General features: G+C 48.5%; 1 protein-coding gene across 2 annotated transcripts in view; it reads left to right on the top strand.

Moving 5' to 3' along the window:
• SIAH3 (siah E3 ubiquitin protein ligase family member 3) overlaps nt 1–27,017 on the top strand; it is a 75,754-nt gene extending 48,737 nt beyond the window's left edge. For both annotated transcript variants that reach the window (XM_058685078.1, XM_058685068.1), the window contains exon 2: nt 20,541–27,017. In XM_058685078.1, the coding sequence (XP_058541061.1) occupies nt 20,541–21,209 (669 nt within the window). In that variant the 3' untranslated portion in view covers nt 21,210–27,017. The remainder of the gene's footprint in view (nt 1–20,540) is intronic.
• The last annotated feature ends 918 nt before the right edge of the window (nt 27,018–27,935 follow it).

The following is a 27,935-nucleotide window of genomic DNA, read 5'->3' as shown; positions in this document are numbered from 1 at the left end:
ACTGAAACTCAGCCTTGCTGTCCTTTAACATTTTCATCTGCTGGCCTAGACCAATGCCTGGAACATAGGGAATACCGGCCAGCAAATGTCATCAACTGGGCGACTGGGTGACCTTACCTATGCTCAGGATTACCTGAAACACTAGGTATGAGAACACTTTTAAAAATGCTAGTGATGGGGCGCCTGGGTGGCTCAGTCGGTTGAGCGTCCGACTTCGGCTCAGGTCATGATCTCGCGGTCCGTGAGTTCAAGCCCCGCGTCGGGCTCTGTGCTGACTGCTCAGAGCCTGGAGCCTGCTTCAGATTCTGTGTCTCCCTCTCTCTCTGACCCTCCCCTGTTCATGCTGTGTCTCTCTCTGTCTCAAAAATAAATAAACATTAAAAAAATTTTAAAAAAATGCTAGTGATGGTTCAAGGCCATAGCTCTTGACTGGAAAGAGGGCATAAGGATGACTAGTTTAACATGTTACTAAAATACCTGTTGAGCCCCTGTTGTGTGCATCTGCTCTATACACACACATATGACAATTATGACAATTTGTCATCATTTTAGATACTCATATTAAAAGGCATTCAATAGAGCCTTGGTATCATGGTCATATATCCAGGATATGGAACAGATTGAAAGTGTTGTGAAACCCTCTGCCACCATGTCTGCCCCCACCCCGGTCTTGCTTTCAGAGCTCTCAGTAATCAGATTGTACGGTTCCTGCCCGGCCTTATTTCTCGTTCCTCTGCTGAGGCCTCATCAGTTGGCGAAGACTAGCTCCTGTCCGTGGTCAAGCTCTTCTCCATCCTCCAGGAGCACTTTCCTCTCATCTGTCCACCACCCAGTCCTCATCTATTGTTTCTGGCCCATTTCAAGAGTCACCCCCTGCACAAGCCTTTTCCTACAACTCAAGCCATTTGATACTGAAGAGAGCACAGCCTGCTTCTCTCCATGAACTCTTCTATTGCAGAAACATATGGCTTCACATATGGCAGGTTCTGGTGAGCTCCCTGATGGCCAAAACAGCAAAGTCAATGGCCATGTCCCCTCAACACGTCACACAGAATCCAGCCTATTCTAATTGCTTTACAGGCATATGCTAATTATTAAGGACCCTGGGCTAAAATGGCTCTGAACCTACAATCAAAAGTGGACACAGGCAGAATCTGCCCTTCTCAGGGGATAGGGGGACAGTCATGGTGGGTGAGGCTCCATCCCCCTCCCCGCCAGGAACATGGCACTAGGAGAGGTCACCCCCAAAGACGATGTTCTCATTACCAATTCAGTCCCCGTGGAAAGCCTCACCAGGGCCCTTAATTTCATGTGTTAAAACAACAAACGAGGTGACCCCAGCACCGTCTCTAATAGGTAGCGCGGGTCAACAATTATTCATTTGTTCTAGTGCTTTTCGCATGACGGGCTGAGATGAAAATTTGTCCTCTTCCTGGCAAGAGCTATAAATTAGTTTTATGCTACTGTTAAACCCAGAGGCCAAAAAGAAAAAAAATAAAGGGAAGGGACTGGAAGTGGGGGAGGGTTAGCAAATAAGACCTGACCACTTCCAGTGACAAAGCTACTTCTTAGCCTGTGTAGGCAAGGAAGGAGGGGACCGCAGAAGACAATGAAATTGGGCCAGACAAAAACATCGATGCAGAGTCTCTGATACGAGACCGTGGACTCTTCAGGGATCCGAACTGAATCTCATTTTTCTTTTTTATCCCAACATCTGGCAGGTTTGCTGAATGAATGAGCTAGGAAATGACGGGACGTAGGTGGCAATCGTGACTCTCGTAGCCAGATCTGAATGAAACCAATTACGCCACATCCCTATGACTTCTCCTTGAGTTCTCGAAGGCCAAATGGAGCCAATTAAAACGATGGTGTTCATCAACGTTTCTGACACGTATTTTTCCATATGATATGAAGTGGAAAAAAGCAGCTTATAAGAATTCACATATGGTATTTAGGTATTTGTGTTTAAAAGGCACTGAAAAAAGTACCCACCGAAATGGTTAAGAGTGTTCTTTGTTAGCATGCTGGCGTTGTGAGTTTTCTCTTCTTCATAGTACGCACAATTTCCTAAAAGTTGTGCGATGAGAACACATTCCCTTCTAATTAGAAAAAAAAAGTTTTGTTTTTTTTTTTAAATCTATCATCATCCCATAGTTATCTGCTAGAAAAGGAGAACAGTGGTGTAGATCATCTAGGAGATGGGAAAAATTACCCATGCTTGACTTTGGAGTCTGTTACATACATTTTCCCCCCCAGAAGATTTATCTTCCTAATTATGCTTTGCTCTTTACTTAATATTAGGATTAGTTCTAAGTCCCCGAGCCCCCTGCCAACTAATGAGCTGGACTGCATGGCAGGAAAAGTCAGCTTGGAATGGAACGAAATAGCTACAGATAATCCACAGGCAGATAATTGAGCTTTGGCTGCGCGCACAGAGAGGGGGTGGGAAGCCCAAGGGGGGTGGGAAGGGCTCGGTTCCCATGCTCAAAAGCCAGACTCCTGAGGGTCAAACCCCAGTTCCGCTATCGCTAACCCCAAGGTCTTGGGAAAGACCCTTATCCTTTTCTGTGCTCTCATTTCTTCGTTTGCAAACTGCTGGTGACCGTGGCATCCACCTCCGGGAGCCCAGAGGAGGATTAAATGACACGATGTGTGTGATGTGGTTAGCACAGGCCCTCAGCAGGTGTGAGTCAGGACAGCTGTGTGTTTGGGGGTATGCCTTTCCATGATTTGCATCCATATAATACCTCCCTCCAAATGCACTTCACTCTTTACAGCACATTTTAACACATTCCTCAGTCTCCCGTAGGAGGGGAGGCAAGTATTCGTGTTCTCATTTTACAGTTATGAACACAAAGTCCTGGAAAGGTGAAAAGAGCTCCTCTTGGTTTCATAAGAAGTGGAAGGACAGAGACCACATCTCCTTTCTCCATGAGCCTCCTTTCCATGTGCCCCTGCCCTGTCCCCGTCACACACACTCCCTGCCTCCACTCCCTTTCTTAGCCAACACGAGGAAATGTAGGTTGTATCCTGAGGTCTGTTCATCAAGCCTTGCGACGATGAGCCAGGGAATGACTGTTAAGCGCTTGGCCAAGATCAAGTGCTGTGCAAATACTGAATTCTAGTAATGCGGAGAAATTGAGGAAAATTCCTCTCATGTTGGCTTCTTGTCATGAGGTTGGTACATTAGCAGGGCGAGGATTGAGGACTTGTCACTCCTGTGTTTTATGGAGGAACGCTTTCGTGCCATTAGCAATTTATCTTCCTTCTGAAATATTCTCCACTATTGGATTCATGGAAGAATCTTTTGACAGTGGTGGCATAGGGGAAGGGATGGGGAGGAAGATAAAGTTCCTTCCAAACTCCGCCCCCCTTACAGGTAATTTACACAGAGCTCAGTCACTTTCTTGACTCTAAAGTAGATCCTAGCTCCTTCCTCACCTCCCATCCAAGGCTTCCTTCTTTTCCCTCTGCCCTTCCCTCTCCTCCCGCTGGGTTCGACATTAAGAGAAGAGAAAGCGAGGGGCACCTGGGTGGCTCAGTCGGTTAAGTGTCCAACTCTGATTTCAGTTCAGGTCATGACCTCAGGGTTGTGAGATCAAGCCCCCTGTGAGGCTCGGCACTGACAGTGAAGAGTCTGCGTGGGATTTTCTCTCCCTGTCTCTCTCTCAAAATAAATAAACATTTTTTAAGAAATAGAAGAGAAAGCAAAAAAGGACAGGGCAATTTGCACTCAATCCTCTGCCAGAAACTGGAGAGGAAGCCACCCTGACCATTCTCTACAAAGGCCTTCCTGACCTCTGAAAGCATCTGCTGTCCTTACTAGAAAAACCTGCTTTGTGACAACAGGGACCCTGTTTGCTTTGTTCACCATTTTATCCCCACCCCCCCCCCCCCCGCCCCAACAGCACATAGTTGCTGCTCAATACATATTTGTGAAATAAACGAATGAGCGAATGAACGAATGAATTCACCATGTAACAGCAGAACAGTGTGGGACTCGATGGATGCCGCTGAAGAGAGTGATGTTTGTTTATGTATTACTCCTTAAAACGAAGAGGAGGAAGCTGCTTTGAACTTCTGAACATGAAAACCCAATTTAACTAAATAGTAGGAAACTGCAGGCAGCCGTAAAAGTAAAGGACTTATTAATTAAAGCTAAGCTCTCTGAAAGAATGACTTTAAATACAGTGAAAAGAAAGAAGATAAACCACCTTCCCATTCTGTGCTTAAAAATTCCCTCGGAGTTTTGCTTCCTTCCTTTCCCTCCTGTGAAGTCAGTCCGTGCTCCAAGCTCTGGGCACGGGGACCCTGAGGACTGACAAACGAAACAGTGTCTTGTGTGGAATCGGGCAGCCGATTCCGGGAAGGTACTCTGGAACCTGCGAGGGTTGGAGGTTGTTAAAGTGTCAGAGTTAAGAGGAATGTCTGCGGTCATTAAGAATCCTCCATCTGATTCCAAAAGGGATGCCCGGCAGGCCGTAAGTGGGCAGAGAAGAGCCGGTCTGGCTCCCCCTCCTCCAAGTGGAGTCTGTGCCCCAGCAGCGCTGACACGCAGGCTGGTTAGAAATGCAGCACGTCAGCCCCAGCCCAGACCTGCTGAATCAGAGTCTGCGCTTGCACAGCTTGCACGGCCCAGGGGGGTCGTGTGCACACTGCAGTGTTTCAGGCGCGCCGGTCTAGCCCGCTGTGAAAGGAGCTTTGCAGTTTGTGAAACTACGAGAGATGCTCTGGGATTTATACACGTGCAGGGCACAAAAGCAGGTGCTTTGGATCGCTCAGAGCTCCACAAATGCCTTCCCTTCTACAACATTCCCCTAGAGCATGGGGAAAAGCAGACTGATGATAGGAGGCAAGCCCAGCCCCTGGGGTGATCCTAGATGTAACCCAAGCTGCAGGCGTTGTGCAGGTTGCAAGAATCCCAGGCCACAGGTGGATTCTCAGTCTCCTTCCCCTTGGGCCGGCTGGAGAGTCTGGGACAACAGTAGAAAGTGAGCACCCTCCACTGGGGACTATGGGAGAAATACGAACACAACAGGCCCAACGTGGAAAGGCAGCCATGGAGAAATCTGGAAAGAAATGCACTTACGGGAACAATGTCAGTTGCCTTGAAGTATGTCGGGCTAATTATCTTAGTGGACACTAATAAACGTGTTCCTTAGAGACACATGGTGACTGTAATAACTTAAAAGATGAATATTGGATGAATGAGTTATTAGGGACTGGCCAGACTGCTAACCTCCCAAGCCCAGAGGGCAACTGTTCTCCCTTCTGCCTTCCCATGTCTTCCCCCGAAGCCTAAGATTTTTATTAAATATGTACCCAGCTACTGAGAAAGCTTAAGAGTCAATAAAACACCTGCCCCCTCGCTTACGGGGATTTACTCAGAGCTGTCAGCCGCTTCTCAACGGGGCGGGGCGGTGGTGCTGGTCCTCAACTGGGGTGAGGAGAACCACACTGCAGAGAGGGAGGGAGCCTGTATTCAGCCCACAGGTAGCCTCCGCTAACCCACTGACATGCTGTGGTACAAGTTTCAGTCCTCAGCCCCTTAATCTAGGCTCAGAGAGGGGGCTTCTGCTCCTAGAACCAAAGGGCTGGGCCTGCACCACTCCAGGCATGACTGTGAATACCTTCAACTGCTTTTCCTCCGGGTTCGGGGCCCTGCGTCGCCCTAGGAATGGCAGCCGCAAGCCCACCTGCTGAGTCCAGGGCCCGTCCCTGCTGTGACTCCCATCCCCAGCTTCCAATCCCCTAGCTATTAGCATCACGGGCAACCAGACCAATCCATGGGTCAAATGAGCACCTGGAGAAATGAAAGAAAAGGTTTCTAGAGCTCTTCCTTAAACTTTGTTCAACGTGCCCGTTTAACAGTGACCTAGAGACAATGGCCACATGCACCACTCCCTTCTTTCCTTTGTTCGTTTGTCCACGTAGAGTATACAGTGAAGTGCACAGACCTTTAGCAATATCTCGGTGGATTTATACGTGCGTGTGTGTGTGTGCATCCATAGAACCACCGCCTAGATCGAGAGTTAAAATGTGCACAGCCCAAGAGAGTGTCCCGCACGTCTGTTCCCAGTCAATAGGCCCCCACACAAAGCTAACCGCTGTTCAAGCCTCTGTCACCATAGTTTTGCACGCTTTTGAACTTCACACAAATAGAATTATTACGTGTGTCCTCTTCTGTGTCTAGTTTTTCTTTATCCAACTTATTTTTGAAGTTTATTCCTATTGTTGTGTGCTGCGGGAATCATTGTCTTGCTATAGCTGTGTAGCATTCCATTGTGTGAATGTACCATAATGTAGCCATTTAAAGGGCATTTAGGTGGTTTTTATTTTATTTTTAATTTTCATTTAATTGGTTTTTTAAACTTACATCCAAGTTAGCATAGAGTGCAACAATGATTTCAGGAGTAGATTCCTTAATGCCCCTTACCCATTCAGCCCATCCCCCCTCCCCTCCAGTAACCCTCAGTTTGTTCTCCATATTTATGAGTCTCTTCTGTTTTGTCCCCCTCCCTGTGTTTATATTATTTTTGCTTCCCTTCCCTTATGTCATCTGTTTTGTCTCTGAAAGTCCTCATATGAGTGAAGTCATATGATTTTTGTCTTTCTCTGACTAACTTCACTTAGCATAATACACTCCAGTTCCATCCACGTAGTTGCAAATGGCAAGATTTCACTCTTTTTGATTGCCAAGTAATACTCCATTGTGTGTGTGTGTGCATATATATATATATATATATATATATATATATATACCACATCTTCTTTATCCATTCATCCATCGATGGACATTTGGGCTCTTTCCATTCTTTGGCTGTTGTTGATAGTGCTGCTATAAACATAGGGGTGCATGTGTCCCTTCGAAACAGCACACCTGTATCCCATGGATAAATGCCTAGTAGTGCAATTGCTGGGTCGTAGGGTAGTTCTATTTTTAGTTTTTTGAGGAACCTCCATACTGTTTTCCAGAGTGGCTACACCAGCTTGCATTCCCACCAGCAGTGCAAAAGAGATCCTCTTTCTCGGCATCCTCGCCAACATCTGTTGTTGCCTGACTTGTTAATGTTAGTCATTCTGACAGGTGTAAGGTGGTATCTCATTGTGGTTTTGATTTGTATTCCCTGATGATGAGTGATGTTGAGCATTTTTTTCATGTGTCGGTTGGCCATCTGGATGTCTACTTTGGCGAAGTGTCTATTCATGTCTTTTGCCCATTTCTTCACTGGATTATTTGTTTTTTGGGAGTTGAGTTTGAGAAGTTCTTTATAGATTTTGGATACTAACCCTTTATCTGATATGTCGTTTGCAAATATCTTCTCCCGTTCTGTCGGTTGCCTTTTAGTTTTGCTGACTGTTTCCTTCGCTGTGCAGAAGCTTTTTATTTTGATGAGGTCCCAGTCGTTCATTTTTACTTTTATTTCCCTTGCCTCCGGAGACATGCTGAGTAGGAAGTTGCTGCGGGCAAGATCAAAGAGGTTTTTGCCTGCTTTCTTCTCGAGGATTTTGATGGGTTCCTGTCTTACGTTGAGATCTTTCATCCATTTTGAGTTTACTTTTGTGTATGGTGTATGAAAGTGGTTCAGGTTCATTCTTCCGCATGTCGCTGTCCAGTTTTCCCAGCACCACTTGCTGAAAAGACTGTCTTAAGGCATTCACATTTTTGCACCAGTGCCTTGAAACTCAATTCCCACAGGGTTATGCAGAGAGGGCCAGATGAGGTCTGCACACACAGTATATTGCATTATTACAAAAGCTTAGGGAACCCAAATCTCTTAAAATGTACAGCAAGCACACCTGCCCTCAATCCCTAAAGCAGATATGGTATCTGTGTCCCAAGGCTACAAGTAAACTGGCCCTTTGCTCCAAAGAATCACTAACTCTATATTTCAAGGCTGTTCACTATAAAAACATCCTTGAAAACATAGTCTGGAATAAAGGACATTCAGTGCTATGCTTGCAAGATATGCAAAAAAAATGGAAGAGATCAATGAAGAATTGTTTCCCCACACGTATATGCCCAGGGGTGGGATTGCTGAGTCAAAGGAGCTGGCATAGATTTAGCTTCAATGGATACTGAAAAAAAAAAAAATTCCCCAAGTGATTGTATCATTTTACACGCCCATGAGCAGGTGTATGAGAGTTTCAATTGCTCCGCACCCTTGTCAACACTTGGTACTGTTGGTCTGTTTCATTTGAGCCACTGTGGTGTGGCCATACCTTTGTCCCTTTCAGGGACTCTTCCACATATCAGGCCTGCTTAGGTGTTATAATGATGGTACAAACCATCATGAATATCACTGCCATGGGCAGCGTGGATCGGAGGCTCTGGGGAAACAGAAAGACACACAGGGCAAACTTCCCTCAGGAAACATGCTTTAAAGATATAGAAAGTATGGTATGAGATCGCTCCTAGGCAGGGAGCTGGTCTCAAGGGAAGGCACAACCTACCCAGTGCCATTCAGGCCATGCCAGCACAGTGACGGGCCTCAAAAAGAGACCTTCAGTGGAGCAAAGAGGGATGAGCAAGTGGGAAAGGTGGGAGGACCAAGGGCCAGTCCTGCTTGTAGGATTAAACTTTGTAGCAGCATTGCATTGACCAAAATGCTAGCGGGTGACGACGATGATGAAGGTGACAGTAATCATTTACTGAGGTCCACCGATGTTCCAAGCACTAAGCTGGGCTCTTTACATACATTAAACCTCTCTCTACGTTGCAACCAGCATCCATTGGCCAGTGATGAGATGGAAATAGTAAAAGGCTTTTGCTAGTGAAAACACCGGTCTCGGGTGAGAATTTTCAGGGAGCTTTACAGGAGATTTGGAAGGGCTTTGGTGTTTTTATGACTTCATCTAACTCAGCTATGGACCTAGGAATTACGCAGGGTGAATTTCCTTAGCTCACATCTCCATCCACTAGCCAGATAAAGGTAATAGTAGTGAACACAATGATAACTTAGGTAAGGATATCTCCTTACTTGGGGCCAGATACTATACAATGTACTTTGCATCTCATTCAGTCCTCACTTCAACCCTATGGCATCATAATCCCCACCTTATAAAGAAACTGAAGGACAGGGAGGTTAATTAACGAGTCCACAGTCTCACGGGTTTTAGTAGCAAAGCCAGGATTCATTTCCAAGTTTGTCAGACTTCAAATATGTTTTCTTTCCACTCTGTAGCACCAACTTGCCATCTACTCTTGATCAAATGACACAGTTCCTAGTTTAAGGACAAGCTTATAGGGAGGCCTAATCTGCTAAAGATCATTATTTGGGAATTTAGCCTGCTGTCAAAAGATGGTCTTTTGTGTGAAACGACCTGGTCCTCTGCTCTAGATCTGTGCATTTCTGGTATTAGCGTATGGCTTGTGAGTTGACGATCATCCCGGAAGGACTAGAGGCCATATCCATGCCTGTGTGTAGACAGTGTTCCCTGACAGTGAAGCAGTTCCCAGTCTTAATCATCCAGGAAAGAGGCGAGTTCTCAGGGAGGAAACCAGAATTCCTAGTTCTGGGGGTCCTAGGCATGCAGAGAACCTCTGCTTCTCTCACAGCCTGGACATGATGGGCCTAGAAGCCTTTGAGGAGGACAGTGTGCAGGCGTGAATTCATCAGTGGTGGGAAATCTGGAGGCTGGGAGCCAGGATGGACGGGCCAGAAAGTCCTGGAGGACAGGCCTAACATTATGCACAGTAAGCTAGGCCTGACCCTAAGCATGAGCCCACTTTGAAAGTTAGAGTGAGCTCAGGAATGCTTCTGGTACATCTTACTCTGAATCTGCAAATTAGTAGTTCAGAGATACTACTGATGCAGGGATCAAGGACACACACGAACGAATGCCTCTCTCCATTGCCTTCCTAGTTCCCTGCAGACACGAGAAGTTCCATGGTTTCAGCAGTCACAGGTTGGGAGAAACCCAGCAAGTCACAGCTGCCCAAAACTCTGATGGGGAGACCGGGGAAGGGTGTCAGGAATGAGGATAGTCACATCGACATTCCAGTGACAGGGACACTTCACTCGGGTCGTCTAAGATGGAAGAGCTTAAGACCAAGAGGAAATTATTCATTCATTTGAAAAAAAAAAAAAATGCTGTTCTCTTTTAGGTACCAGATAATGTTCTAGAGATACAGTAGTTAACCAAGATAGCCAAGCTCCTAGTCCCAAGAAACTTACATTACAGTAGAGAAGACAGTACAGTGCGCACGCGTAGATATATGACCTATACTATATGTACACTATAGTTCCATAGTGTTGATAAATGCCATGGAGCAAAATAAATTAGAGTAAGAGGATGGAGAGAGGTTTTTTGTAAGTGAAGGGGAGGGAAGGCAGCCTCAGATTGAAGGTATTTGCGGAGCAGCGCTGCAAATGAAGTGGGAGAGAGACCCAGCATGGGTATCTGATAGTGTTCTAAGCAAAGAGATCATGCAAAGGCCCTGTGACAGGTGTAGACAGCACGTTTAACGCACAAAAAGTGGTAAATTGTTTAGAGCAAAGGGAGCAAGGAGGATATGGGTGGGAAAAAGGCGAGGCCAGGGAGTTAGCTGGGAGCCAGAGTGTGTCAGCTCTTGGTGGCCATGATAGGGATCTTTGGCTTTATTCGGAATGGGATGGAAACCCATTAAGATACTTGGTGAGACAAATTACAGTCCGTATGAGGCAAGAACGGACACAGGGAGACTCATGTATTAGTTTCCCAGGGCTACCATACAATTATCACCGGCTTGATGGCTCAAAATAACAGAAAATTTCTCACACCGTTCTGGAGGCCAAAATTCTGAAGGAAGGTGTTTTGGTCTTTTGGGTGAAATGACCTGGTCACTTCCCCTCTGAAGGGCCACATCCTCTCTGAAGGCTCTAAGAGAAAATCCTTCACTGCTTCTTCTGGTTCTGGTGGCTCCAGGCATTCTTCCTTGTCTTGCGGCCACATCATTCCAACTTCTTCCCTGATCTTTACATGGTCTTCTCCTCTGCGGCTTTCTCTTCCGCCTACGTCTCCTCTTCCATCGCTTCTAAGAAAGCTTGCCGTTAGATTGAGGGCCTATCTGGATAATCCAGGATGATTTCATCTCAAGATCTTGAACTTATTTACATCAGCAAAGCCCCCTTTTGCTCAGATAAAGTCACATTCACAGGTTCCAGAAGTTAGGAGGTTGACCTATTTTGGGGGTCCACCTTTCAGCCCCACGACAACTAGTCAGGAGGCTCTGGTAAAGCCCAGAGAGGTGATGAGGGAGATTTGCCCTAGGGGAGTAGCAGCCAGACGGTGAAAAGTGGTCAGATTATGCTAGTTTAACAGGTCAATGGGGAGGGGTCGCTCATTCGTCTTCTCCAAAAATGTTTCTGGGGAACCTACCACATTCCTACGCTACTGTCACTGGGGATACAGCGGGGTTAACACAGATATAATGCTCGCCCGCCTGGAGCTTACCTCATGGTCTATCAGGAAACCTGGACCTTGAATAAGCGTGTTGTGTGTTACAAAGGAAATATACCAGCAACAGACCAACCTATTGAGAGTTTGGAACGCGCCGAGGAGGAATAGAACTTAGCCAGGACAAAGGGTGCTCCAGGCGAAAAGCATGAGGAAGTTACGGAGCCGTGGCAGAGCAGGCTGAATCTGTGGGGTCCCTGGAGACCAGGGGAGCAGCCTGGCCACCAGAAGGTCCCAGAACACCGAGGACACACCTCTGCCCCTCACAACTTGTGACGTCGGCCTGTGGGCACGTAGCCATTTTCAGCAAGAGGCCCCCCTCCCAGGTTCCGGCACCGGCTCCTACCGTACCCATAACCCTGAGCGGCACCGATGCCCGCAGCCTGAGCTTGTGCAGACTGGGCGAAGTGGTTCTCCCAGCAGGCTGGGCACACCCCCCTTGCGTCACTCCCTCCTTCCTCCTAAGGAGATGCTCACGTTCACGGGGCTTCGATTCATTTATTTTTAACCTTTATTTTTTTATTATTATTATTTTTTTAATGTTTATTTATTTTTGAGACAGAGGCGGAGCATGAACAGGGGAGGGGCAGAGAGAGAGGGAGACACAGAATCGGAAGCAGGCTCCAGGCTCTGAGCTGTCAGCACAGAGCCCGATGCGGGGCTCGAACCCACAAACCGCGAGATCATGACCTGAGCGGAAGTCGGCCGCTTAACCGACTGAGCCACCCAGGCGCCCCTATTTTTAACCTTTAAACGGCTCACCCAGGCACCGGGTTTCGCTTGCCAAATGCAGATATAAAAATGTCAGTACACGAAAAGTTGCTTTTAAGAAAAAGCCCTTTCATCTGCAAGATTCAAAATACTCATTAGCAGGCTCAAAATCTCGCAGATGAAAGGCAGAGCCAGAGAGTAAATGAAGACGGACAGGCACTCCTCTGACTACGTGGTGGGACTGCAGGCCCACCCCTGACGTTTGCAGGGCTCAAGGCCAAAGTGCAGATGGAGGTCCACACGCTTCCAAGTTCAGATACTTATGAGTACAAATCAAGGTAAGAGACTCTTAAAATATGTTCTATCCTCCCCCTTTAGGAATTCCCCCTTCAGAGTGATCTGCATGGCCACGACCCCCAGCCAGTGGCCTGTGTCGCTTTCTTCGTCATGAGGCTTAGTCTGGCACTGTGACAGGTCCCAGGCAAAGGCAAATGAACCTCCACAGGCCATACATCCCAACTCTGTGCATATCCCCCGAAATAGTCATCCATGGGCCATATCTCATGTCTAACGGTCCACCTTCTGGATGTTGGGTCCCAGAAATAGCACAGCTACAGGACGTTGACTTAGAGCCATTGGGTAGGGAATACAGGATCTCCGTTATCTGGAGTGTGGTCTCCACGGGTCGGTTCAAGGGCTCCGAGCAGGCACAACCCATTAGTGCCTCACCTCAAGAGGAGGGGTATAGCCGGAAGAGTATATGGGTGCATTCAGCCTTTTGCTATGTCAGCAGTCTTGCCGAGGTATGGGAGGGGAAAGTGGGTCTAGATCAGTCTAGCAAGTGGACAGATTTCCTGGGTTGATCAAGCAGCCTGTCCTTCTCAAACAACTTGTAAAGAGCAATCTGCTATTAATAAAAGGAATGTCTGAGGCTTAGAGTAATCTCTGTAAAAAAAGTAAAAGCAAATAAAGTACCCCTCTGACATGAAAAGTTTGTTCCTCAAGGCTTTTATTTTATAGCCTACGACAGCAGCTGAGCACTGTCCTCAGTGTCCTCCTCCTGGCCAGAGCCCTGCGCCTACTCTGCGTCCCATCACCGCTGGGTTCTGGGTAAGGGGCTGCCAGGAGACCTTCCCGATAAGCCCACAGCCGTGGACTCACAAGGACACACACACACCCCTACGCACTCCTGAGAAGGTAGCAGCCGAAAATAAAAGGCACAGGACAGGGCCTCCACCTGAAAACAAACAGCCTTTCCAAGGATACGGTCCAGAACAGGGTTCCATTCATACATCATTCACGCATTCGTTTACTCCAGCAACAAAAGCTGATGGAGAGTTTACCTGATGCCAGATACTTCCAAGTGCTGGATTTGCCCATCACTGGGCTAGGCACTGGGCAAACTAAATACGGCCCCTGCCCTCAATGGCGTCCACCCTAGCTGAGGAGAGAAGGCCGCGAGCTAGTAATTTCAGCGTGAGCTGGACAGGTCTTAACTGCCACTTGACTCCACAGGGCAGAGAGAGAGAGGCGGCATCCACCTTACAGAGGCTTATTGGTCTCAGACAACATCAGTCGGGACTGTGGCTGAGCCGCCTAAATGCTACAAAGGACAAGAGCCAACATGATCCTCATACGTGAGGGTGTCACTAATAGCCCGATGGATGGCACAAATACGTATCAAGCATCTATCACGTGTCAGGCACCATGTGAGCAGTGAGGACGTGTGAGCAACAAGTCCCCATCCTGAAGGCTCTCAAAAGGCAGGAAACTATGTATAAATCAACCAGCCCGGGCAGCCAAGAGCCAGGGCCTAGGAACTAAAGGAGGGCCCTGAGAGCTCAAGATCTGAGTCCTAGGTTTTGTTCTCAAAATGTCACCCACATATTCCTTCCCCGCTCCTCACAGAGTGAGACTGTCCTGGATGTATACCTGACCAGGCGGGTCAAGAGGCTTTCGAAATCATAGGACTGGTGTGTGTATAGACACGGGTATGGACCCCTCTCACTGCTCTTTGCCCATGGACCTTGGTTCTTAAAAAGTTTGGTTCAGGGGCGCCTGGGTGGCTCAGTCGGTTGAGCGTCTGACTTCGGCTCAGGTCATGATCTCATGGTCCGTGGGTTCCAGCCCCGCGTCGGGCTCTGTGCTGATGGCTCATAGCCTGGAGCCTGTTTCAGATTCTGTGTCTCCCTCTCTCTCTGACCCTCCCCCGTTCATGCTCTGTCTCTCTCTGTCTCAAAAATAAATAAATGTTAAAAAAAAAAAAATTAAAAAAAAAAAAGTTTGGTTCAGCAAAATTTTCGTTTTCATTGTCCTCTTTTCCAATTAGTTAACGGCATACATATATCCCAAGGCCCAAGCCTTCTGTGTGTCTGCTAACCCATGTCTCCCTGCTGAATTTACATAATTTTGATCATCGGTAAAAGAAACTGTGTGTGCAGTGATGTAACGGAGGCAAGAATCAGGTATTCTTAGAGATGGGCCTTGACTCGGTGGCCAGATACAGCAATGTTTAGGGAATAAGCTTCCAGGCCCACCCCTACAGTGAAGGATCTCTCTGCAATACTTAAACCGATCTTCATGGCTTGAAAACCATGAATTTCATACAGGCAAATCCATTTCTAGCCTTTGTTATTCTGACTAACCAACCACCAATTTCACCAACGAAAGCCTCTGCGAAATGTTAATTAGCAGCATCTGGTGTGGATCAGAAATATGGAGACTGAGGCAATGGCAGTTGTCATCTCTGGAGTGTGGCCTTCCTGCTAAAGTGTCGGACGATCACCTCAAAGAGTGACTTCCTGATTAGGGAACTGATAGCCTCTACAGTCTGGTTAAAAAGGTACATGTTTATACCACATCCCTCCCACTAAAATATTTCAAAGAAAATCATGGACATTACCATGCTGTCCACAGGAAGATCTCATCCATCTGTGTCCCAAGTATAACTAAGTCTGGGGGAAATGGAGCATGGGACACATTCTCTAATGAAGATGTTCTATCCCAGGTGACAAGAGTCCCACTGTTGTTTTCTGCTCTCAGCTTATTTTTTGACTGCTTGGAAGGCATTCCAGAGTCCTCCTGGGTTTTGTGGGCACGTCTACAGTCACGGTAGGTTTTGACGAAAAGAGGGGAAGGGCCAAAGTGTCCAGGGAAAATAGAACAGGCAACGCTCGGCCTTCAGCCTTGACTGTCCCTCCTGGAAAGAGCGAGAATTTTTAGGCACTGCAGAGTGGGACCTAGGGGTAGCTAACAATTATTCCCTCTTCTTAGCAGCCCTGATTACAAACTTGGTGCAGGCCTTGACGTTATCCCCAAACTCTGATACCTACCCTGAAATTTTACCCCCTCTCCCACCTGCTTTTCGGCCCTGGGTGTGAAATGCACTGATAAGCATGTTGCTCTCCCCTCCTCCACACCCCCCCCCCCCCCCCCCCCCCCCCCCCCCCGCCTTAAGTCGCTCTCACAAAAGAGACTTTGCATGAGCAAAGTCTAAGCAAATGCCTGTCATTTGAAATTGGGTGCAAACCCTCCCCCAGCTGAAATACAGTAGCAAGCAGGGCTTGCTGGCCACAGAGAGCAGAAAGGGTCATGAGATTTTCCAGGGGCAGTTGTCCTCTTTGGAGGCCAGGATTTGGAGAGAGAGCCATTACCAACCATAGGAGTGTGGCTGATCAAATTAAGGAAGGTGTTTTTTAAATTCAATTACACCCTCAGTGGAAATGGTCTCACTAATGCTTGGGGAAAGAATTATACCCAGTCCATAAAGCCTAACACTTCTAAACCCAATTTTGCACATTATTCTAAAGGTTAATTCAAGATCTCTCTTCCAAATGGGAAGTTAAATACAGCCAATGAGAGGAAGGCATCTGCTGACTGACTGAGGAGTTTATCAGCCTGTAAGAGTTCATTAGTTTTAATTAGCGTAATCACTAATGTTGCATTAACAGTTTAGTGAAGGAAAGTAATTACTCACACATCCACTGTATTAGATGGGAAGATTAGAATTCATTTTCCAAAACGATTAGCATTTTGCCAATTAAAAGAATCCTTTCTCCCTGCCAGAAACCCTGTGACCTCACTCACCCGAAGATCGTTTAAACGAAACATATTTTGCATCAGAAAATGGAGCAGGAAGAAGGGGAAGAATTGAGGCTGGGTTTATTCCTAGAGCCTTCTTGGCGCACAGCGATTGCAGGGGCTCCCTGAGTTGATAGCGTCCTACTCTATTTGCATAGTCATTCACTTCAGTGGCTTCAGATTGTGCCCTGGGCTTTGTCACCCAGCAGCAATTAAAAAATGAAAAGGCTAGTGGAAGATGAGGCCGAAGGAAGCAAGGTGGAAGGGCCGTTGCTAAGGTCCTCTGGTTGGACAAGAGTGGGACTTACCACCGGCCCCATCCTGAGCGCGCAGGAGCGCTCTATTGCAGGAAGCTGTGTCTCTTGGGCCCCTTAATGACTTCCCCTGAGCACCGGTGATATCTTGCTGCCTCTGGCTGCTCTCCGGCACCACGGCCACCTCTTCTCCATCTCTGCCAGGACCCCCAGAGACCCATTTCTGCGATGGGAATTTCAGGATGTTCTGCCATCATGAGTCTGTGGTGGGACAGGAGGCCCCAGGCCAAGTGCAATGTTGGGGTTTCCAGGCCCTTATGTTGGCCTGTGTTCAGTCCAGAGTGCTGCCCAAGTGCAAAGATCATCTGGCCAGGACAGACACAGGCAGGCATGGACTGAGGCAGAAGGCCACCGGAAGTAATGGCCCAAATCCACATCTAAAGGGAAATGCCATCTTGATGTAATACTTAATAACAAGTATTGCAATACTTGTAATAATTTGATGTAGTTATTAAAGCTGTCTCACAAGCATTATTTCCTTCGATCCCCAAACAACCCTCTGAGATAAATATTTTGTTGATAGGGAAACTGACTTAATCAGGGCTACGGGACAAATAAACAGTGAAACAGAATAGAGTCTGCGGACATCCAGCCTGTGATCATCACAGACTCTGATCTCTGTCACCTTTGACTGATCTGGGCTCTGTTCCCAGCGGCACCCCTTATGAGCCACGTCACCTTGGGCAAGGGACTCAACATCTCTAGGTTTCTTCATCTGCAAGACAAATATAATATGCTTCTCTAGTGATTGCTGTAAAGACAAAGTGAGAGAGAGGAGCTTCTCAGAGGCTGGGAGAGGGGACCGCGTCTGGGGCTTTCCGTGAGAGGCCGAGACCGGTCCTCTTGAGCCCAGCAGACGAACCCCACTGCCAGGCCTGAGTCTGTTGGAAAGACCTGGGGGGACCCTGGCATGTGGCCGACAGTGTGCGAGCCCTGGGCTTTTGTACGTTCCCAAGGGATACGAGAAACTCCCCCTCTCCCACTGACTGAATGGTACATGCCACCAGCAGGCAGGTAGGAGCTAAGCCAGATTTAAGTTTTTCATTTGCTTTTTAAAGAGGAATTGATCGGGGCGCCTGGGTGGCTCGGTCGGTTAAGTGTCCGACATCGGCTCAGGTCACGATCTCACGGTCCGTGAGTTCGAGCCCCACATCGGGCTCTGTGCTGACAGCTCAGAGCCTGGAGCCTGTTTCGGATTCTGTGTCTCCCTCTCTCTCTGACCCTCCCCTGTTCATGCTCTATCTCTCTCTGTCTCAAAAATAAATAAACGTTAAAAAAAAATTAAAAAAATAAAGAGGAATTGATCTTTCCTGTGAAAAATTAAATGAAGTAATTATGCAAAAAAATACCAACTTTCCAAGTGCCTAATTCTTAGCAGAGGTTACCTACTAGTCAGTCCCCTTTCCTATATTTAACACGAAAGAGGAAGTCAGACCCATCACTAGCAGGATTCTGGAACACAGCCTCCCTCATGGGCCTGGCAGGGGTGCAGGATGGGTGACGGCACGCTGCCCCTCCGCTTCCGCCCAGGAACACCGCAGGAACCACGGAAAGGCCCCTGTGGCTCACGCCCCAGGTCGGCTGCCGTCCCCGGGCAGGGCGCAGAAACTGGCAGCTGGAGCTAACAACCCCAGGGCAGAGCTGGTGCGACGCCCGCCTGCTTCTAGGTCACCCGGGCCACAGGGCGACCCGCACACCATGTGGGGGTGTGTACGCAGTGGAGGGGGAGTGGGGCCCCGGATACCCTAAAGAAAGGGAATCCAGCCAGGCCTCCACCATTAGCCATCCTCGAGCCCAGGGAGAAGGGCACCCTGGCAGCCACAGTGGCACGAGTCAGAAGGCAGACCTTCACCCTCAAACTCTCCACGTTGGGGACGAAAGGAACCGAGAGGAGGAGGCAAGGGTCCAAAGGCACCTGCAGTCCTGATAGGGCTTGGAGACCCGGGGCACAAGGGACACGGTGCCTGAGTTCCGCCCAGAGGCCGGCTGCCCCGGGATGGCCTCGTGCCCCGAGCGCCCCGCGAGGTGCCACCTCACTGCACGGCCCCGGTCCCGCAGGCTAATTCAAGGAACCCGAGCTGGAACTCCAGGAATGGAGGAGGAGCTGGAGGCAGGGAGAGCTTCAGGGAGGGAGAAGGGGGGGAGCAGGGCTGCCGTGTTCAGAGTCAGGGGGGTGTCAAAACGGCCAAGCTTTGTAACCTTGGGCACGCTACCACGGAAGCCGGTTTCTTCAACTGAAAAATAGGAACCGTAGTCCTCGGGTCACAGGGAGGACCCTTGCGAAAATCACAATTAATGAGGCGCACGCTGATGTCTGTGCCACCCACAGCCAGAAACACAGTTCATCCTGCTCACAGCTGATCCCCCTAAGCACCCTCACGGTCCGCCAGAGAAGGTATTCAATCAGTGTTTACTGATACCTGATCAGAAAGAGCCATCACAGCTCCTGGGGCGGGGGGGGTGGTGGTGTTTGTGGACACACTGCCACGAGGAACAAAGGATCGGGAGAGTCTCGGGGTGGAGGCTTCCTCGCATTGAGCCCCTGGGAAGCTGCTCTGGAGCAGTGAGCCTGGAACAGGGCAGAAATGTGCTCGCTGGGGGGGGGGGGGGGGGGGGGGCGGGGATCGGGGGTAAGGGCGAAGTCCCGGGAGTCACAGATGAGGCTCCCTCCCTGGGAACTGTGGCCCAAGTTGCACATCATCAGCTCTGCATCCCTCCTGAGGACCCAGGGGTGGGCACCCAACACAGCACAACCCCTGGCAGCACTGGAAGGACAAACAGGCACTTACCGCAGCATTGTTCTAATAAGAATAGCAATGGGGGCGCCTGGGTGGCTCAGTCGGTTAGGCGGCCGGCTCTTGATTTCAGCTCTGGTCATGATCTCACAGTTCGTGAGTTCGAGCCCCACGTCGGGCTCTGTGCCGACAGTGCGGAGCCGCCTGGGATTGTCTCTCTCCCTCTCTCTCTCTCTCTCTCTCTCTCAAAATAAATAATTAAACGTAAAAAAATATAATAATATCAATGATAAGAAAGGGAGGGGAGGAATTCCATTGGCTTCTAATGCCTGCACAAAAATATTAGCGGTATTAAAAAAGCAAAAAAAAAAAATTGCTTTTTGTCTTTACGACTAATGGCCATCATAATGCACGTTGAAGGGGGAAATTGCCTATTTGTTTCAGTATTTTGTTAAGGAATCAGAAAGACATAAATATTGTCTTTTCTTGGACTGAAGTTTCAGAATCTCAACCACCCAAGGCATCTACCTCATTTTTTTTAGGGGTTTGTGTTTGTTTTTTTTTTTTTTAACATGCTGTTAGCTTTGGAAAATATCTTCTTCGCGAAAGGAATTTTTTGCGGGAGCTTCCGTTTTTAATTGGCACAATTTAGATCCTATACCAAAATGACACGACGTGGAGAAGATTTAACAATGTCTTAGCACCTAGATCTGGCAAGACCTTCAGAACAATTTAATTGTGTCTCATGAAAGCATCTGTCAAATCGGATAATCACAAGTGTTGGCGAGGACGGGGAGACACTGGAATCCTCTTACCCGGCCGACGGGAATATAAAACGGTGCTGCCACTTTGGAGAACAGGCTGGCAGTTTCCCCTCGTTTCTGGTGGGGTGGTGGTTTTAATATTTATTTATTTTGAGAAAGAGAGAAAGAGAGAGAACGCATGGTGTGCTCAGGGGAGCAGCGAAGGCATGCAGAGAGGGAGACAGGGAATCCCCAGCAGGCGCTGCACGGCCAGCCCAACGTGGGGCTCGAACTCACGAACTGTGAGATGGTGACCGGAGCCGAAATCAAGAGTCGGATGTTCAACCGACCGAGCCACCCGGGTAGCCCCCGCCCCTTGGTTTTTTGTTTTTTGTTTTTTTTTTTTTTTTAAGAAACAAAGCTTTCGCCGCCTGCTTTCCACTCTTGGCAGAACCTGGGGAGTCTCAGCCAGGCTGAGGGACTGGCCTCAGCCACTAACACTCTCCTCTCTCCCGCAGTATGTGTCCAGCCGACGCGCCGTCACTCAGAGCGCACCAGAGCAAGGCGGCTTCCCCCCTCACCACCTCACCCACCACCACCGCCCCCACCGCCCCCACCACCACCTCCGCCACCACGCCCGCCCCCACCACCTCCGCCACCAGGAGGCGGGGCTGCACGCCGCCCAGGTGACACCCTGCATGTGCCCCTTGTTCTCCTGCCAGTGGGAAGGCCACCTGGAGGTGGTGGTGCCCCACCTGCGGCAGATGCACAGGGTTGACATCCTTCAGGGAGCGGAGATAGTCTTCCTGGCCACGGACATGCACCTCCCCGCCCCAGCCGACTGGATCATCATGCACTCCTGCCTCGGCCACCACTTTCTGCTGGTGCTCAGGAAACAGGAGAGGCACGAAGGGCACCCCCAGTTCTTTGCCACCATGATGCTGATCGGGACCCCCACCCAGGCCGACTGCTTCACCTACCGCCTGGAGCTCAACAGAAACCACCGGCGTCTCAAGTGGGAGGCCACCCCCCGGTCCGTGCTCGAGTGCGTGGACTCGGTGATCACCGATGGGGACTGCCTCGTCCTCAACACCTCCCTGGCCCAGCTCTTCTCCGACAACGGCAGCCTCGCCATCGGCATCGCCATCACCACCGCCGAGGTCTGCTCTGCAGAAGTCGAGGTGTGAAGCCAGAGGCCAACGGACGTTCCCGCACGGCCCCCCCTCCGCCAAGACACTCTGCCTGTGGCCCTGGGATCCCCGGTTGCCGGGACTCCAGGCTCCTTTTTATTCTTCTCCCTCCTTCCCTCCCTTCTTTTTTTTTGTCTCAGGTACTTTGTGGTACTTAGTCTTTGTCTGCCATGGGCATTTTAGTAGGTAAACATCCTGTGATTCAAGACCTTGGTGTGATGTTTGTCCTGATTTGTCGGTAGAGTTTCCTAGAGCATTTCTAATCCACTTTGATCAGGAGGGTTATTTCCTGCCACCCCCAGGTCCCTCCTCCGCTGCTCCCCCAATGAGCGAAAGCCACCAAGACCGCAAAGCGGACCATTGGGGTTGAAAGGAGATTTGGTGTCCCAATCATTTCTTCCTTCTCTTTTCAGTCTATTTTGGACCAAGCCAACCCTGAACTGTGTGAGGACAGCAGGTTGGGGAAGGGGACCTGGCCAGCTCTGAGGTGTATTCCAGACCAACCAGACGCAACTCTGACAGCTTCCCAGGAACCTTAGGGTCAGGGCTAAGCTGCCTGGACACGAGGACGTGGCATCACCTCTGAAGGCCAGGGAACCGGGCTGGAGGTACCACGACGCCATGAGCCCTCCGGTTTGATCCTGGGGCTCGAGGGGGTGCACAGATGCTGAACCCTCTGTTGGGCGGGCTGCTGTGGGCTTCCTGTCGGCCTGGGCCATGGTTTCTTGCTCTGGAATCAAAGTCCTCTTGGTTTTTGTGATTTCGTGAAAACCTCTTTGCCCTCTGTGGAGCGAGTAGGAAAGAAGAATAGGCAAGATGCAAGGGAAGGGAAGCAGCTGAGAAAACAAAAGATAAAATTAATCTCCCAGCTCGGGGAGGGCGTTCTCTCTGTAGAGAGTTTTATTATCAAATTGTAAAATCCATCGATCTTTTCACTAGGGTAGAACACTTTGGTATCGTGCAAAGGACCCACTTGACTCTTGATAGTCAGTAAGGCGGAACCACGACTTAGCATCAAACATAAGGAATTTGGAGGGTGTGCAGGGGACCTCTGACTTCCGGGGGTCAGAGGTCACTCGTACGCCTAGGGCAGGGGAAAAGGGGTCCTCTTTCCTTACTTTCAAAGTGCTCCAAGGGCCCCGTTCAGCACACAAACGTTGTCACTGGTCAACTATTATTCAGCGCCCTGTTGCAGCGTGAATGAAAAAGTGACAAAATCCATCTTGCTTGTAGACTGCTTTCTCTTATTTGGCTGTCGCAACAATTCAGCACCTTCTTGTGGAAGTCTCTCTCGTGTAGTTGAAGAAAGTACGCGTGTTTAATCGACTTTGTCTCTTCTGTCCAAAGGTGAATACCTTTCAGCCTTCCCAGTGGGCCTCTTCTCCCCGCTGTTTGCTGTTTTGTTCTCTCCTTGGCTACTCTCCAGTCGCTGAAAAGCATGGCGCCCAAACCCCACACAACGCTCATTAGAACTGAGCGGGCCTTCGGCCGCCCAGAGGTTGCTCTTTGCCCTATTCCCTCGGCGTCTTGGCTGCATCCGAGCAGGCCTCCAAACGAGTCCTTAGTTTCAGACGGCTTGGCCTGGCATCAGCAAGTCTTTCCCTCACCAAAAGTGTTGGATCCTGAGACACAACACCCTTCTCCCCCCAAGTCGGTATTCCTCCAGTCACCTATTCTGCCAACCCACACCGCGAGCACCGGTCAGTAGATTTCATAATGCAACCCCCTCTAGTCACACAGCAATCACTCAGACCCTGGGGCCAAATTTTTGTTAGGTTAGACCCTAAGGGGGCCCGGAAACATCATGTCGCTGACTGAGGCAAACATCAGGTCACAGTCTCAAGGAAAAAGTTGTAACCTGTTTGCTCTATCAGAAGATCCTTCCAGGACACCAGCTCTCCCCTCGTGCCACACAGCCCAGGAATCAAGCTGAGGCTGGTTGGCCGGTGCTGGGAGAGACTAGCCCGCTTGGCTCCTTCCTTTATTCCCAGGACCTTCCTCCAAACCTCAGATCCCCTTGCCTGTAAGTTTGACACCTCGGGAAGCCACAGTCCCTCCCCGGGTTTCCAATACTCAACTACTCTGAAACATTTATTGTAGCCTCACAGGTGCCCCAGGTACACAAACAAACAAAACCTCAACAAGAATATAATTTCAGTTCACAGAGGCCTTAGGATTCCTGCAAACATCACCTCTGCCTTCTTGTCGTGCTGTTACCTGAGCCAGACTAGGAATAACTTCAGGTGATTATTACTGCACACAAGACTGTATTATGAATAAGTGACCCCAGATAGGAACTGGTATCTGGGTTCCTAGGAATGTTTAGAATTAAGGGTAGAAATGTTTTATTTGCATCCATCTATGGTGCTCCCAAGAAGGCCTGCCTCTCCATATCCAGATGTTGAGGAATTGAAGAAAAGAGAGCAAACAAAAAGATAATAGAGAATTGAAAACGATACGAACAAAGTGTGTGGTGTGGAGCTTTATAACCACAAAGGGCCCCCTCGTTTGAATCTCGGGTTAATCCTTATTGGCATCCTCGATAGACTAGAAAAAATGAGAGATTCTGAGACACGAAATGACCTTCCCAAGGTCACACGTCAAGTGGGTGGGACCATGACCAGAACCTAGCCAACTGCCTACAGATTTGGTATTCTTGAAAAAGGAAGACCGACCCCAAATATTCAGCAGTATTCCCGCCTCATCGGTGGACTGTGGGCCTGAGGGTCAACTGGGTCTTTGTTCTGGGATACCCGAGGGATCAGGGAGAGAGAGACTGGAGTGGATTTGCTTTTAGATGGCAGCTCAACTTGAAGAAGCGGTCAACCTGGAAGCAGGGGATGGGGTGGCGGGAGTGAGAACTAGCTGTGGAGTCTTCGGGATCATTACCTACTCCAGGGTCCTCTTTCTTAGATTTCCAGGAATCTGTCCAGTGAATAGCCCAGGGATCCCATTGCCTCATTGACACACAGGTGTTGACTTAATGACTCAACCTGCTAAGGAATGTCTGTATTTTAAAAGCCTAGGGAGAAAGCCACACTTACAGCTAGAAATGAGTTACCGGTATTTAAATTTCAGGCATTTGTGAGAATGATTTTTTCAGGAGATGTGGACATTCCTCCCCTTGAGGGAGGCCTACATAAATGGTGGATGCTGAAATGGAGGTCAGGCCATACAAAGCAGATTGTCTTTTACAGTCTTTGCCTGAATCTGCATCTGAGATAGATCCCATCACTACCCACGGCTACCTGGGACATTTTAAATGTTTTTATTTATTTTTGAAGGAGAGAGAGAGACAGAGACGGAGCATGAACGGGGGAGGAACAGAGAGAGAGGGAGACACAGAATCAGAAGCAGGCTCCAGGCTCCAAGCCGTCAGCACAGAGCCCGAGGCGGGGCTCGAACCCACAGACCGTGAGATCATGACCTGAGCCGAAGCCGGACACTCAGCGGACTGAGCCACCCAGGCGCCTACCTGGGACAGTTTAGAAAGGGGCCAGGTTAATAACAATAACAGTGCCCATGGCTACCATTTATTGGGGGTTTGTGACCCAGTAGGTTGACTATGTTGAATATAGTATCTCATTTCATCCCATAACAGCCTTACGAAATAGGTACCCTTATTGCGCCCATGAGAAATTTAAAGCTGAGAGAGTTAGGACCTTGTTTAAGGCCACACGGCTAGGAAATGGTAGAGCTGGGTCTGGAGCCCACGGGTCTTGCTCCCAAGTCCAGGCTGCTTCTGATCAATAACAACTTGTGTGATTTCTAGGAATTCTCGGACCCAAGGGTCAGAGACTCTGAATGGCAGAGAGGCCTTTTAGTACTAATTGTGCCCTTTGATTTCTCCTTTTCCCCCTGCTTTTCCCAGCCCAAGACAGGCTGGCGTGCTAGAGCTGCTTTGGATACCAGTCGTCACACGTTTTAGGAATTCTGCGAGCTGATTAAGCACGGCCATTACTAAAAATTAAATCGTCAATGTATAATCGGTTATATTAAAAACAGAAGTTAACAAATACTAAAGACTCAGCACTTCCTAATTATTTCAGGACTCCATTATTTTCTGTGCTCTTTAGATATGTAGATGTATAGATTCTTGACATCTGTCGTAATTGTATGGTGAACATAGTACACACTGACGTGCTACCAACCAACCCCCCCCCCAACCAAGTGACGTCACAGCCATAGCTTGAAGTTGGCCGTGGTGGTAGTGTTGACACCACTGGCAACTGTCAAGAGCTATAAGCCAGGACCTTTCCCCCTAGGAGAACTAGGTGTTAAACATTTACCAGCCCACCATTGCCAAGACATCTCGGATGCACACGGCATTGTGGAGGAGAAGGGACTTTGCAAGGAGAAGCAAAATCCTATTGGCCACACCGACAGAGACCCAGGTTACGGTCAAGCTAGCCGAACAGCCAATTATTGGGAAAACACAAAGTATTCTGCAGAAGGGAGTCTGGGGCTCCTAAGCAACTTCAAGCACATTCCCTGCCCTACCTACTCCAGACCTTGCACTATTGCTCTTGGTGCAGGAAGTCCTACCTGATGAATTTCATGGAAAAGTCATGGCTCCTCAGAACTACCTATTGGCCTCCCCAATCTACAAAATGAAATCAAGCTCTAAGAGACTGGAATGTCCTGTTGCTTGTTCTTACGGGTCATGTTTCTTATCTCTACCTGTGGACTAAAACCTCATCGAAAGCAATAGTTTGCTTTGAAACACACACACACCCACACACACACACACACACACACACACACACACACACACACACACATATATTGAAATTAGTGATTGGAAATATCCCACATCTGAGATGGGCACCGTGAGCAGTGGTTTCAAACGTCACATAAAGTCTGTTACCGTCAAAATAGGACCCTTGCACAGCATAGCACAAAGCTGAGAGACAGAAAAGGTAACGAGTCAAGGGATACCACGTGAAGAACAGAGAGCCCCCAGCACCTTACTTTCCTGCTCTGTTTCTCTCCACTGCATCCCAACAAAGGATCCTGTTCACAATCTACAGCTTACTCTAACCAATACTCTTTCCAAATTAAAGGCATGGTTCCCGCTAGGATAAAAGTCACAGGGAACTCCAGGCTGAGTGTCTGGAAGCAGGCAGAATGTCAAGGTCAACAGGGAGTCAGTTACACTGATTCCAGTGATTTCGGCGTGAGGGATGGAAGAAATGAGGGTTGCTGAAGCTTCCACCTGGATCCAACTTCTGGTGGAAAGGGAAGGGACTATGGACCAAACATCACAAAACTATGCTTCGATTAAAAGGTCAGCTACAAATAGCATCGAAAGTAGAGTCTCCCAATAGATTGCTAGGCTTTCAGATTATTTGTTCTGAAGATCTGCTCCAAGAACTAGTGAGTTCTCTGTTGTGCTCACCTGGAGAATGGCCAGCTAAAAAAAAAAACCTCACTGAAAAGAGATCCAAGAGATCTGTTGTAGATAAGCATTGATTTTCTATTCCTTCCCACATCAGGTTATCACATGGGTGGGTTATCTATATAGGTTAGAGTTTGTCTTTTCCAATACTGTATGAGAATATTTTACCTTGAGTACTATACAATACACACTCCCCTCTCTTTTTTTTTTTTAACCTTTTTTTACGGCATTGAGATAAGAAAGAGAAATTGAGAATCATTTTACTTACCCTGAATTGATGTATACATATACTTTTCTAGGCTTTCTTACGGTGTTAAAGACAGCAAGAAGCAAACGTAGAATGAACGTTACTTTATCTCTACCCTGTCTCCCATGAAACGTGTCATTAAATTGCATTTGATACTGTTTCCTTGATCCTTTGGAGTTGTTTTTTGTTGGTGGTGGTGGGTTTTTTGTTTTTTGGTTTTTTTTCTCCCCACAGGCTACTGTGCAACATGCGGGGACAGAAACGAAATGTTACAAGGGAAAGTAATTATCAGAAATTCACCAGCTGCCATATTTGACTTATGTTTCATTATCTCCCCCCCCCCCCTTTTCATTTTTGCCTCGATTTTAAAGTCATAATTGGATGTAAGGAAGACAGCGTTCCTAGAGGTGAATAAAAGCCCTGGCAACAAAGTTGCCCCCAACGCTATTTCAATGTATCGGGCAGCCCTGAGGGGACCAAAGCCTCCCTCACTGGACTCCAAAGAAAGAGACAGGCTTTCACTCCCCTTCCCTTCCACCCAGGGCCCCTTCTCTTAGCCCTTCCCTCCTTCTGCCTGACAACAGCGTTCCTGAAATTTACTTCTGGGCCTATCAGATCAGTTGTCAAGGGAGCCTTCATGGTTTGATTCTTTAATTTCAGGCCACTGTTAGTTACTGGCAAGATCAGGACTGAGCAAGAGTACTAATCCTATTGCCTGTCAATTCATGTTAACTTCTATCTTCTTCCCTACCTCCTTATTCCCAGAACCTGTTTCCTGCTCCCACATGGGCTTACAGACACCGCCTTGACTGATCTAAGTGATCAAACTGACCCCATGGCCAGCATGAATATTCACAAGGCAGGCCCTCATTCATCTCAGGCCACATCCCCTCTTGGGACATTCCCGCATCCCACAGTGTCCCAGATGTTTGCCCCTTCCCTCCAAATACCCTCAAAGCCATGCAGTAAGTTTTCTTAGTGCTAGGGCAAGACTCCACCAAAAGGAAGGAGAAACTCAGCCACCTGGCCTTTGCTCTCACCCCACAGACAAGGCTTCCATGCATCTTAGCTCTGAGCT

Source organism: Neofelis nebulosa, chromosome 1 (assembly GCF_028018385.1).
Source record: "Neofelis nebulosa isolate mNeoNeb1 chromosome 1, mNeoNeb1.pri, whole genome shotgun sequence".
In the NCBI taxonomy this organism is placed as follows: domain Eukaryota; kingdom Metazoa; phylum Chordata; class Mammalia; order Carnivora; family Felidae; genus Neofelis; species Neofelis nebulosa.
This window is presented reverse-complemented; position numbering and strand designations above follow the sequence as displayed.